Consider the following 12,895-nt stretch of genomic DNA (forward strand, 5'->3'; position numbering starts at 1 on the left):
CCCTTCTTTGGTAAAATGTCAGGTGAGTGTATGCTCCTCAGTTCTGTCTCGTCCACAACAAAGATTTGCAGTGACGGACATTAAAGCTCTCAGCGTGTCACAGCTCTTGGGTCTTGGACAGACTGTGTTATAGCTCTCAGGTCTCAAATGGACCGTGTTATAGCTCTTAGACAAATCAGTGTTACAGCTCCATTTTATTTAGATAATAGCAGGAAAATCCATCTTTGAGGTGTGAGGGCATGTCGACCCAAAGACAGGAAGAGAAGAATGCCCCAGCATGCAAGAGGAGGAGAGAGAGAGAGAGAGAGCCCTTTGGCTCCTCTTTTTATATGTTTTTCCCTCCCCCGGGGCCTGCCCTATGCAAATTGGGCTAGCCAGAAGTGCTGTTTGTTCTCCCTGAAGTCCTCACTCTGGTCCTTGGACCTTCCTTTGACCTTCCTTTGTTCTATTTTTGTGGGCTTTTCCCTTCCTTGTCTTTTAGCCACCACTGTTTTGGACTCCTGTTTCCTATTCTAACTACCTAACAGTAAGAAGTTCTTTGGCCAATCCAAAAAACCATTCTAAGAGTATCACATTTTCTACAGAAAAATGTGCCTCTATCTTATCCATTCACTCATGCATTTATTCAAGCTGATATGTTGGGCAAGGAGAAGTAGAAATATAGAGATGAGGGTGATGTGGTCCTTGTTGTCCAGGAACCCAGGACCAAGTAAAGGAATTCTCATCCTTGCAAAAGACAGATAACAAATAAACATGCCAGCACAGAAACTTGGCAGCAAATTATGGCTTTTGTTATGACCTGGATCGTCTCACAGTATTTGAACATGTATCCAGATATTCAGCCACTCAGGAGGCTTCATGGAGCCCGTGTTTGTGCTGGCCTGTGCCCAGCTCTGAACCAAGGTCTGCTCTCGTGTTGCAGTTGGGACTCTCAGCTCCCTGGATTCACCTTCAGGGACATGTTCCTTTCCATCTCCACACGCCTCCCCTCTCAGTACCTCTATGGCTTTGGGGAAACTGAGCACACAACTTTCAGAAGAAACATAAGCTGGCACACGTGGGGGATGTTTGCCCGAGATGAGCCACCAGCGGTAAGCACAGACAAGATCATCAATATTTTTACTGTATATAAATTTAGTTTAATCCCTGTATATTCTGCTCTCAAATGAAATACACCATGTTTAAGGTTTTCTTTCCTTTCTGTCCCTAAACTACCTATTTATATATATTTCCTGTGGACTATGGATTTTATTTATTTCACAAACTTTTGTTTAATATATTCTACATGTCAGGCACATGTAGAATGAGACAGTGTCTTATTAAGATACTGTCTTTTTCTCCAGATGCTTATAAACTAGTAAAAGAGAGAAAAAGAGAGAGAGGCAGAAACAATGGTAACACAGTGTAACCAGTGCTACAATAGATTTGTATAGTAATAAACAAGGAAGGCATAGGAGGAGAGGGCACTTAGGTTTTCACTTGGGATGGAAGGAAGGGTCAAGGAAGTCTTCACAAGAGACATGACATTGTACTGAATCTTCAGTACCGCACAGGAGTTTGCTGTTTGGGTTATGATGTGAACATGATTTCTTGGATTTTCTCTTCTTGATTATCCACCTGCTCTTCCCACAACTCTCCTAGTATAAGAAGAACTCCTATGGTGTCCACCCCTACTATATGGCACTGGAGGAGGATGGCAGTGCCCATGGAGTGCTCCTGCTGAACAGCAATGCCATGGGTAAGCCAGACACACATTCTCTGTGTACCACCAGAAACATCTGTGACCACTTTTAGCAATCTGGAATATCAACAGAAATAAGGAAAGTCAAGGGTAAGGGAAATGAGACAGATAAACTCACCTACCATTCATTCATTTATTCAGGTTTACTAAGAGCACTAGGCCAGGTATAAGGAGTATGATTTTCACTAAACACAGTGCCTATCTTGTATGACCTTATTTTACTGTACACTTAAGCTCTTTTTTCACAAAGTGATGTAAGGTGTTGAGACTGAGATTATGTTTGAGGTACCTGAATATCCCTCTGATTCCACTGCATGGGAAACAGCCTATTAGAGGAGGTGGGCATTAAAATAAGAATGTAAGAAAGCAAAAATAGCAAAATTTAGGGCAGATTCCCTGACTGGGTGATTTATAGTTCCAGGGATACTCCTCACCTTCCTTTTTCTTTTTTTCAAACAGATGTGACATTCCAGCCTACTCCTGCCCTGACATACCGCACCACAGGAGGCATTTTGGACTTTTATATGGTTTTGGGGCCAACCCCTGAGCTTGTAACTCAGCAATACACTGAGGTTGGAAGTTATTCTACCCATCAATATATCATCCAATGTTTGCTGGGTATTGCCATGTTCTTAGCACTGAGAAAGGCCATTTTCCCCTCCTTAAGACCCTTAGATGTCCCTACTACATTATTGCTATCTTTTCTGAAAGTCAGGATTTAGTGTTTAGGGGCTCTGCAGGTGTATTGATATCCCATACTTCTCTGAGCTATTTGCCTTTCTGAGAATTTCAAATCAGTGATAATCACTGAGTTCTCAGGTTTCCTAGAGTGGATACTGTTTATAGAGAGACTTTCTATCATTCTGCATCTCTATGGTTAATCCATATTTATTTGACCTTCTTATTTTTCTTGACTGAGGCCTCTTAGATGAGATAGCTTCATAGAAGAGCTCAAGCTGCTTCAAGTAGAAGCCAATCATCTTTTCTTCCCAAAGAAATGTAATTGAGTCTATTTTTCTTTTTTATTTTAGTTGATTGGTCGGCCAGCAATGATTCCCTATTGGGCCTTGGGATTCCAGCTGAGTCGCTATGGATACCAGGATGATTATGAAATCTCCAGTTTGTATGTTGCAATGACGGCTGCTCAGATTCCCTACGTATGATACCCTCATTCAGTCTGTGGTTTAATTAGTGGTGGGAATTTGTTGGCTAAGTATAGATTGGAAAATCTTCATAGAAATTCATTCAAGTAGTGATGACTACTTTAGTATGAAGGAAAAATGTAGCTGTGGAGCTAGAAACATTACCTCTTAAATTTATTTCAGGCAACCCTTTAAAATCAAGGGTTGCAGACTCAGAGTTGCATAAATCCTTCAGCAGTTTGAGGGATGGTTGGGGGATACTGTTCCTGCCTCTTGCCAGGAATATCCTTCAGTAGCCATGGCTGGGCTTTGAGGCATGACTTTGGGGCCTGAAAATCATCTCAAGATTATAACCATTTTAGGAAATTGTACTGTGGCTATTCTTGGAGAGAGTGGCTATAAAAGGACAATATGAATGAAACCAGTTAATACTAAGCCTTCACTTTTTCTTAAACACACACATACACATAAGCATATCCTACAGCTACAATCTCAGAACAGTAGTACACACAGGCAAAGTCTTATCCAACTCTTTGTGACCCCATGGACTGTAGCCCACCAGGCTCCTCTGTCCATGGAATTCTCTAGGCAAGAATACTGGAGTAGGTTGCCATTGCCTTCTCCATAAAGCCCTAGAAGTGCAGTCATTTGCTGTCAACAGACAGAATTCCATAAATAGCATGCTCTTTATCCTCTTGTAATGATCATTTTCTCATCACGCAGTTGTTTTGCTCTCAATTCACCTCCTGAGGTTTTGGAGGACAATTAATGATTGGCAGCTGAGAATAAAATAAAGCATTATGATATTCTCATCAAAGATAATTTGAAACATTCATCGAGGCTTAATTTTTCTTTTTATAGACTGCTATTCTAGATACTTATTAAATATAAATTAGAAAAGATGGGAAAATTAAAAGACTAAAAAAAATCCATGGATATACCTCACAGAGACAATTAATGTTAATAATTTGTTCATTCATTCTTTCTGAGTTTTGGCTTATGAACAAATCTCTCCTCCCTCAAAGAAGTTTTACTTAAAGTCTTAAGGCAATACAGGTGGTTATCACTTTCAGGTTAAAAAGAATCATCATCTCCCCACCAGGAACTGAATACTAACTACTTGATGTTATTATCCAACAATCAAGGATTAAGTGAATTTCATGTGCCGAAATCTGAGTTGGTGCTTTATAGAGAAGACAAGTTTCTCACTCCAGGCTCATCCAGTCAAATGAGAGTGGCAGAAATAAATACATTCTAGAAAACTAGAAACCAATGTAGTTCTAAATGTGAATAAATTCTGTCAGGTTTACTGGAGGGAGAGGGGAAAGACACAGATATGTTTCTCAGGCAAGTATGGCTTTCTACCCTTGAACATTCAACCATCATTTTGTTTAATAGGCTCACTGAGTTTGAGATCTGAAGAATGGAAAAGACATAAATTGAGGGAAGGAGTGGGAGGAAATACAGTTGGAGGAGCAGCATGAGAAAGAATGGGGACCGGTGAGCTGGATGTAGGGATCAGAAAGCAATTTCAATCAGCAGAATTGAAAAGTCAGTCTAGGAGAGTAACAGAGAAGGTGTTCAGCGAGGCCTGGTCTGGAGTCTGCAGGCAGCAGGGCCAGAGCCTGGCCAAGCAGTTTGTGTCCCCTGAGGAGCTCCTGCTTGCTTCCTTCTACAGGATGTCCAGCATGTAGACATTGACTACATGGACCGGAAGCTGGACTTCACCCTCAGCCCCAGCTTTCAAAATCTTGGTCTCCTGATTGAGCAAATGAAGAAAAATGGCACGAGATTTGTTCTTGTTCTGGTAGGTATTTAGAAAGATTAGATCCTGTTTTCTGCTTCTATAGTTCAAAACTAGTACCATTGAGGGAAACTGGATGAAAAACACAGAAGACCTCCCTGAACATTTTTTGCAACTTCTTATGAATCTCTAAGTTTTTAAAAGTATTAAAAAGCAAATAAACAAAGGAAGAATGAATGAAAATGGCTTTTAAAAGATGATGGATTGCAATATTTATTTTTCATAACTGTGTTGTTTGGAGGTAATTTATTATTACATTCTTTTGGTAGAGTTAGAAAACTGAAATGCTAGTTAACAGCCAAAAGTACAAAAGAGTGTGTAACACTAGATATAGCCTCCAAAAAAAAAAAAAAAAAAAACACACACACACACAGTAAAGGAGAGAGTGTGTGTTTCACTGTTTCAGGCTATGCCTCAGAGAAAATAGCTGTATCTTTATCTCATTTTTCCCTTAGGGGCTCAAAAACCTCTTAAGTTACCATTACCAGTACTCAACAATGGTGAGGTTTAAGGGACTTATTTCTTCTTAATTAAATTCACAAACAACTGATTTAGGATCCAGAATATCAGTTTATTATTTCATATTGGGGGCTTACCCGGTGGTACAGTGATAAAGAATCTGCCTGCTAATGCAGGAGACAAGAGGCAATGATTCGATCCCTGGATTGGGAAGATCCCCTGGAAGAAGAAATGGCAACTCACTCCAGTATTCTTGCCTGTGAAATCCCATGGGCAGAAGGAGCCTGGAAGGCTACAGTCCATGGGGTCACAAAGAGTTGGGTTTGCCTGAGCGACTGAGCACACATTTTACATTGGAAGCTGTATCTTGTCAAACACAGAAGTAGTTACCTATGAATGATCCTTCCTTATAGCCTCCAGGAATTACAGCATTATTCTCTGACTTTTTTTCATTCATTCATTCAAGTATTAACTAAACATTGGGTCTTTGAAAATCACTCTTCTAAAAAATGTATTTATAATCTAAGAGAATAAGATGTCCTAAAAAAAAAAAAAAAAAAAAAAGATGTCCTTTTCCTTACAGAGATTTTATTCTTTTGGAGTGAGACCTCCAACAAATAAACATTAAAAAAAGATAGTTCCAGATAGGTAGTGACAATTTCTATGACAGTTGTGAAATATGATGCTATTTAGAGAGCAGTTGAGGCAGGTATGAGATAGATTGAACAGGGAAGAGAACTTGAGAGAGACAAGTTGGGTCACAGAATAGGAGAAAGGAATTTCATGTTCTTAAGGACTATTGCCATTACATTGTGGAAACACAATCAATTAGACTTCTCCACTCGAGAGTAATGTTTTATTAACCTGGCTTATCTCCAGGAATTGTTTTCAAACATTAGCATACTTTTTTCCCTCAAGAATGTTATAGAGAGGGACTTCCTGGTGGTCCAGTGGCTAAGACTCCACACTTCAATGCAGGGAGCGTGGGTTTGATCCCTGGTTGGGGAACTAAGATCCCACATGCCACACGTTGCAGCCAAAAAAATAAAAGAATAATGTTATAGAGAAACATCAATAAAGTTTTTTTGCTCTTAGTTATCCATGGGATGTGTGTGTGGTGTTGTATTTCTTTCTCACCATTTCTTTCTGTAGTGTGAATTGTTAAAAATTTAGAGAGGAGATTTCTTGGTGACGTTTTTCTCATGTCTGCTGTTTTAAACCCTTTCCCTGCAGGATCCAGCCATTTCTGGCAATGAGACCCAGTATCTCACATTCACCAGAGGGAAGGAAAGTGATGTGTTCATCAAATGGCCAGACAACAGCGATATTGTCTGGGGAAAGGTAAGATTTTGGATAAGGTGCCTGTAATTAATCAGTATCACAGTTGATTAAAAGAGATGCAATAACTCTTGGCAAAATATATTGGGTAATGTATAAACTATGAATGAGTAGAAATCTGTCTGATACTGATTAGCTCAATAAACATTAATAAGGCTAAGGTTTCAGGTCTAATCCTCTAAAATATCAGTGAGCCTTGTTTTATTGTCTGGAAGTATTCCAATGACCCACTGCTTATATATGCCAACTGGTCATTTAACAAAGATAAACAATCCCTTTGAAAAGGACTTTGAAATCTGTCTCTCAGTCACCCACTCTCATCTTTGACCCAAGATGCTTAATCAGTATGTAAATAAATCACTGAATGCTATGAATTAATCTCCTTCTCTTATCTCCTTTCATTCCCTTTTGTGGCCTCAATCCTCATATTCATTGTTCGACTCATAGCAAGAAGATTTTAAGTGGACTTCCTGACTCTGGATGACAGTAGCTCTTAGCCAGGTTTGCTCTGTAAATATCTCATGCTGCTTCATCTTGTTGCCAAAACCTTGGCTTCTTGTCTACCGATGCCGAATAGAAATACAGAGGCAACATTTGGAGGAAATAGAAAAGATTAGCTTTATTATTTTTACCAGGCAAAAGGGAAAAACAGCGGACTAGTGACTCAATAATTGTGCCCTGCTCTCTTAGGAATAGGGAGAGGTTTTATATCCTCTTGAATGTCTTGATTTTTTTTTTTTTCCCTGCTGCAAAGTTTCAAAATGGCCACAGCTGGCATCAGGCAACTCAGCAGCCAAGTCTGGTGTCCCTGAAGTTATCAGCCCAGGACCTTCTTTCTGAAATGGAGAATGCTACAGGAGTGTAGGAGGAGAATAATGCCAAGTAGAGTATAATCTATATGGAATCAGAGAGTAATTAGCTTTGTGAAGGACAAGTCCAGCTACAAGTGTCTGTTAGTTCAGTTCAGTTCAGTTGCTCAGTCGTATCCGACTCTTTGCAGCCCCATGGATAGCAGCACACCACGCTTCTCTGTCCATCACCAACTCCAAGGGTTTACTCAAATGCATGTCCATTGAGTCAGTGATGCCATCAAACCATCTCATCCTCTGTCGTCCCCTTGTCCTCCTGCCCTCAATCTTTCCCAGCATCAGGGTCTTTTCCAAGGAGTCAGCTCTTCGCATCAGGTGGCCAAAGTATTGGAGCTTCAGCTTCAGCATCAGTCCTTCCAATGACTATTCAAGACTGATCCTTTAGGATGGACTGGTTGGATCTCCTTGTTGTCCAAGGGACTCTCAAGAGTTTTCTCCAACACCACAGTTCAAAAGCATCAATTCTTCGGCACTCAGCTTTCTTTATAGTCCAACTCTCACATCCATATAAGACTACTGGAAAAACCATAGCTTTGACTAGATGAACCTTTGTTGGCAAAGTAATGTCTCTGCTTTTGAATATGCTATCTAGGTAGGGCATAACTTTTCTTCCAAGGAGTAAGCGTCTTTTAATTTCATGGCTGCAATCACCATCTGCAGTGATTTTGGAGCCCCCAAAAATAAAGTTTGACACTGTTTCCACTGTTTCCCCATCTATTTCCCATGAAGTGATGGGACTAGATACCATTATCTTCGTTTTCTGAATGTTGAGTTTTAAACCAACTTTTTCACTCTCTTCTTTCACTTTCATCACAAGGCTCTTTAGTTCTTCTTCACTTTCTGCCATAAGGGTGGTGTCATCTGCATATCTGAGGTTATTGATATTTCTCCCAGCAATCTTGATTCCAGCTTGTGCTTCTTCCAGCCCAGCGTTTCTCATGATGTACTCTGCATATAAGTTAAATAAGCAGGGTGACAATACACAGCCTTGACGTACTCCTTTTCCTATTTGGAACCAGTCTGTTGTTCCATGTCCAGTTCTAACTATTGCTTCCTGACCTGCGTGCAGGTTTCTCAAGAGTCTGTTAGTAGTAACAGCTAAAGAATAACCAAAACCATTGTGGGCCTGTTTGGCTGGTATGTGCCAAAGGCTGTTCACTTGTTTCTGTTTTGCTGCAACACTCCTGCTCTGGGTTAATGCCCTGTTCAAGTGCCTTTGAATGTTTCCTTCCCAACTTACCCAAATAATACCCGCACTTCAAGGCCAGCCTAAATGTTCACTCTCAGGAAGCATTCAAGACCAGCTGTGCTCTCCCTCTTCTGTATTGCGACTCTCAGAGAGTGTAACATGCAACCTAGTGCTTCTGTTCCATCTGTGACCTTGGAGAAAACAAGGACTGTTTCTTACTTAAGGCTCAGCAGATACAGATTACAGAAGTGAGCCTGGCATGTAGTAAACGTTCAGTATTTTTGGAATGAATGAATGAATCAATGTATGTTGAAAAGTGAAAATGTGGTCATGTCTGAGTCTTTGTGACCCCATGGACTAGAGCCTATCAGGTTCCTCCGTCCATCAGATATTTCAGGCAAGAATACTGGAGTGAGTTGCCATTTCCTTCTCCAGGAGATCTTCCCAACCCAAGGATTGAACCCAGGTCTCCCACATTGTAGGCTGACGCTTCATCATTTGAGCCACCAAGGAAGTCCAAAATGTATACAGTTAATGTCCTTCTAATTACAGATGAAATTGGTTGATACTATGAATTTTTTAATGCTGTGTATACTTGGGGTCCCTAGTAAGTTGTGATACTCCTTAAAAGCATTGAGGCTAAGCGTATGGGTTGTGAACAGAAATCAATCTTTTTCCTTTAGAGTCACACTTAATATGTATTTTTTATAAGGGGAAATTTGTTACAAGTCTGTGATAGGCAGATCAGTGAAAAAATCATCATTTGCAAAGTGATTGTACAGAGGATGTGCCTAGAAGGGATTTAGTTAATAACATTCAAAAGTAAAATTTTGAAAACTGATGGAATGAATCAAGAGATCCCAACCTATATTCACCTAACAAAATTTCATATCTTCAGACTTTGCAATTTAACTAATGGCAAATATCCCCCAGAATTGTATGGAGATGCATGTCATTTGAGTCTAACATGTGAAACATCTCATGGTCTGTGTGCAATGCTTTTTAAAGATTTTAATTTTTCTTTTTCTTTTTTTTCTAGGTTTTGCCAGATCTGCCCAATGTGAATGTGGATGGGTCCCTTGATCTTGAAACTCAGGTTAAGGTACAGTAACGCACAGATTTTTGTCTACATGGTTCTACACATCTGGATGCTTATGAGTTTTACCCTGATGTTTGGTTAAGTAGCTCTGAGTTGAGTATACTTGTCAACGGGTAATTTTCTGGAAGCAAAATTTTCCCCAAATGGAAATCCAACAGGTAGCTAAACTGGAATTGTACAGAAGGGAATCATGTATGAAATACCTTTACCTGTGCACCTTCAACGGGTTGTATTTTGTTTGAACTTAATGTTGCTTGAAAAATAATGAAGGAAAGTCTGGGATCTTTTCACTGGAGAGGTTATGAACAGATTGGGTTTTAACGAATCGTCTACATTTAGAAGGAAGTGCTGGCCAGTTGAAAGGAGCAATGGCCTTGACTCAGCACTTGATGCCACATCAGTCTTGGGCATCCAGCATCCCATCCACACTGCAGCTCACATTTCCCTGCATGACTGATCTCCTTGATATGGCCAACGTGGTAAAAGCACTTGTGCTCTGAAGTTTGACTGTTTAGATGCTGATGGTTAATTTTCCTGTTTATATGATGACATGCCTAATCGTAAAGTGAATCCCATGTTTAAAATGGGACTTAAAGACTATCTAACCTTCTAGGAAAAGAGAGAATGGAGTCACCTTTCCTGGTGTGTTTGTGTCCACAGTAAACTCTGTGCAGCTGCAGACACTGGTATGAGGTTAGGGCACACACTGAGTGGGCAAAGCCTTGCACAAATACCTGCTTGTCTCCTCTTCCCGATCCTTGTGCACCCCCCTTCCCGGACAGGCTGAGACCCCACATAAGAGCATGTGTCATCCTTACAGCTGTACAAAGCCCATGTTGCTTTTCCTGACTTCTTGCGGAACAGCACAGCTGCCTGGTGGAAGAGGGAGATAGAAGAGCTCTACAGAAACCCTCGAGAGCCAGAGAAGAGCTTGAAGTTTGATGGATTGTGGATTGTAAGTCATCTTTCATGCCTTTCTTTGAAAACATTAGCAGTCAAAACTCAGGGAGATAACTCAGAACCTACTAAAGCAGCAAGCTAGGGCTGGAGGTGTGGATGAGAGGGATGCTGTTATAGAGCTGAGGTGCTGGGACCACCAGGAAGAGCAGAGAGAATCATATGTCTGCCCAGGGACATACTGCCTGGTGGAAGTTGGAGTCCCTGAAGGCAATGAGCCACTGCTCAAGTTGCTGCCTGAAAAAGAAAGAGGGACACATATCTGACTTCTCTTAGCTCCCACCCTCTAACCTCTTGCCAGTGCTTTCCATCGGCCAGACCTACACAGAGGCCAGTGCTAAAGGAGCCCAAGACCCCATCATGTGATACAGGGCAGGGCCAGGTGTGGGCAAGGCATGGATCAGAGGCAACTGATATTCATCACAGGGCTGGGAAAATGCCAGCTTCAAAGATCCATTCCGATGCTTGCTACGCCTGTTGGTTGGGCTTAAGAGCAGGGCTTCCTGAGATGTCTCTGGGACACACATTCGAAGTCTCCTCTGTTGGTGTTTTTCTAGGAGTGGGAAGCATATCAGTGCCCCAGTTTCCTCCTCCACTGTGCAGTGGTCTGAGCTCCCGACCATATTCCAGGTCACCTCTGAAGAGCTTCTCCAGTTTGGGCCAGGCTGAAAGAAGCTTGCCATTGACCCAGAGACAAACCTCTCAGCCTACTGGCGGCCCTGGGGCTTCCCTGGCCACCATCAGGATAGGCAGACCCAGAGTAGGCACACAGAAGGACATAGATTAACCCAAACTGTGAAGAGATGGGGTGAGCCCTGAGGAACACAGATCCCAACAGCTCTGTGGTGTTTGTTCCACTGCAAGAAAGGTGTAGCTAAACAACTCCAGTAGCCAAGAGTCCTCCCAAACAGCTTGCCTTTGCATTTTAGTATGTCCTACTTAAGATCACCAGGGGCTTCCCTGGTGGCTCAGACAGTAAAAGTGTCTGCCTGTAATGTGGAGACCTGGGTTCAATCCCTGGGTCAGAAAGAGCCCCTGGAGAAGGAAATGGCAACCCACTCCAGTACTCTTGCCTGGAAAATCCCATGGATGGAGGAGCCTGGTGGGCTACAGTCCATGGGGTCGCAAAGAGTTGGACACGACTGAGCGACTTCAATTTCACTTTCACTTAAGATCACCTAATATACAATATTTTAAGTTTTCCATTGATAATGTAGGCTGTGAATATTCACCTCGGGAACTGCTATTTCTTACATTTAAGTAATAGATCTATGCAAGTAGTATTTGATTTCTAGATTGTTTCTGAGTTATCTACAACTTTTTAGGACTGTATCTACTGTAGAAAGTTAGAGGTTTCTCCTGGTTTTAGGTCTATGCTGATGTCAGAATCAATAATCTAAACTATTGATAATGAAGAGATTATGATAACCATTAGCCACAGATAAAAAGTGACTCATCCACACAGAAAAGATGGGCTTGTGTGGGGAGATGAATCAAAAGGAGATTTACTTAGGTCATGATTCCAGCCTAATTTCAGTGTTTTGTCACTATAAGCCAATCCTCACAGGTCTAAAAATGCCAAGTAAACTAGAGGTTTAACACTCTTCTTAAACCAAAATGATTTCTTAGAATCCTTTTGGGTTGAGATTACACAGTTAGTGATGCAACCAGCTGGTGTAAATTCGACCTTGTCTCTGTGAGGTCAGTGTCATCTACAGGAAGGTCCACGCTGCCTCTGACCCACAGAATTTTTTTTTATTTTTGCTATCTCATTGCAGAACATGAATGAACCATCGAACTTTGTGAATGGATCTGTCACGGGCTGCAGCAATGAAATTCTTAATAATCCACCCTATGTGCCATGTATGTAAAATGATGTCTTCACCAAATTACTTCTCTGCTCAAAAGCCTTGCAAATTTTCCTGTTAAAGTGAAGCCTAATTTTGGCAAGAAAACACTTTTAAATCTGACGTAAAATCCCAAATAGAGTAACTTTGAATAAGTGCAAATAAACAACTAATTAAGCATAGAAACAATAGCATGGTGTGGTATGAAAGAAACCAAGCAACAATGTGCATCTGGTTATAGTGATGAGTATGGACTGATAACTGAAACTCCCAATCACCCCCTGCACACCACACACACCATACATACATACCACACACTACACTGCACACACACCATACACGTGCACATACAGACATGTCACACACCACACACACCACACACCCTGCAACATACTACACATACACCACAAAGACACACATATACACCTACCACACACACACACACACCCT

The 12,895-nt window shown here is 41.2% G+C and overlaps 1 protein-coding gene across 1 annotated transcript in view; it reads left to right on the forward strand.

The window, feature by feature from the left end:
- The window catches only part of LOC128046312 (maltase-glucoamylase-like), a 189,023-nt gene that overhangs the window by 149,811 nt on the left and 26,317 nt on the right, over positions 1-12,895 (forward strand). The window contains exons 50-58 of the mRNA XM_052638415.1: positions 923-1,091; positions 1,642-1,738; positions 2,201-2,313; positions 2,773-2,898; positions 4,562-4,690; positions 6,380-6,487; positions 9,582-9,644; positions 10,462-10,596; positions 12,377-12,461. Of these exons, the coding sequence (XP_052494375.1) occupies positions 923-1,091; positions 1,642-1,738; positions 2,201-2,313; positions 2,773-2,898; positions 4,562-4,690; positions 6,380-6,487; positions 9,582-9,644; positions 10,462-10,596; positions 12,377-12,461 (1,025 nt within the window). The remainder of the gene's footprint in view (positions 1-922; positions 1,092-1,641; positions 1,739-2,200; positions 2,314-2,772; positions 2,899-4,561; positions 4,691-6,379; positions 6,488-9,581; positions 9,645-10,461; positions 10,597-12,376; positions 12,462-12,895) is intronic.

This window comes from Budorcas taxicolor, chromosome 4 (genome assembly GCF_023091745.1).
Source record: "Budorcas taxicolor isolate Tak-1 chromosome 4, Takin1.1, whole genome shotgun sequence".
In the NCBI taxonomy this organism is placed as follows: Eukaryota; Metazoa; Chordata; class Mammalia; order Artiodactyla; family Bovidae; genus Budorcas; species Budorcas taxicolor.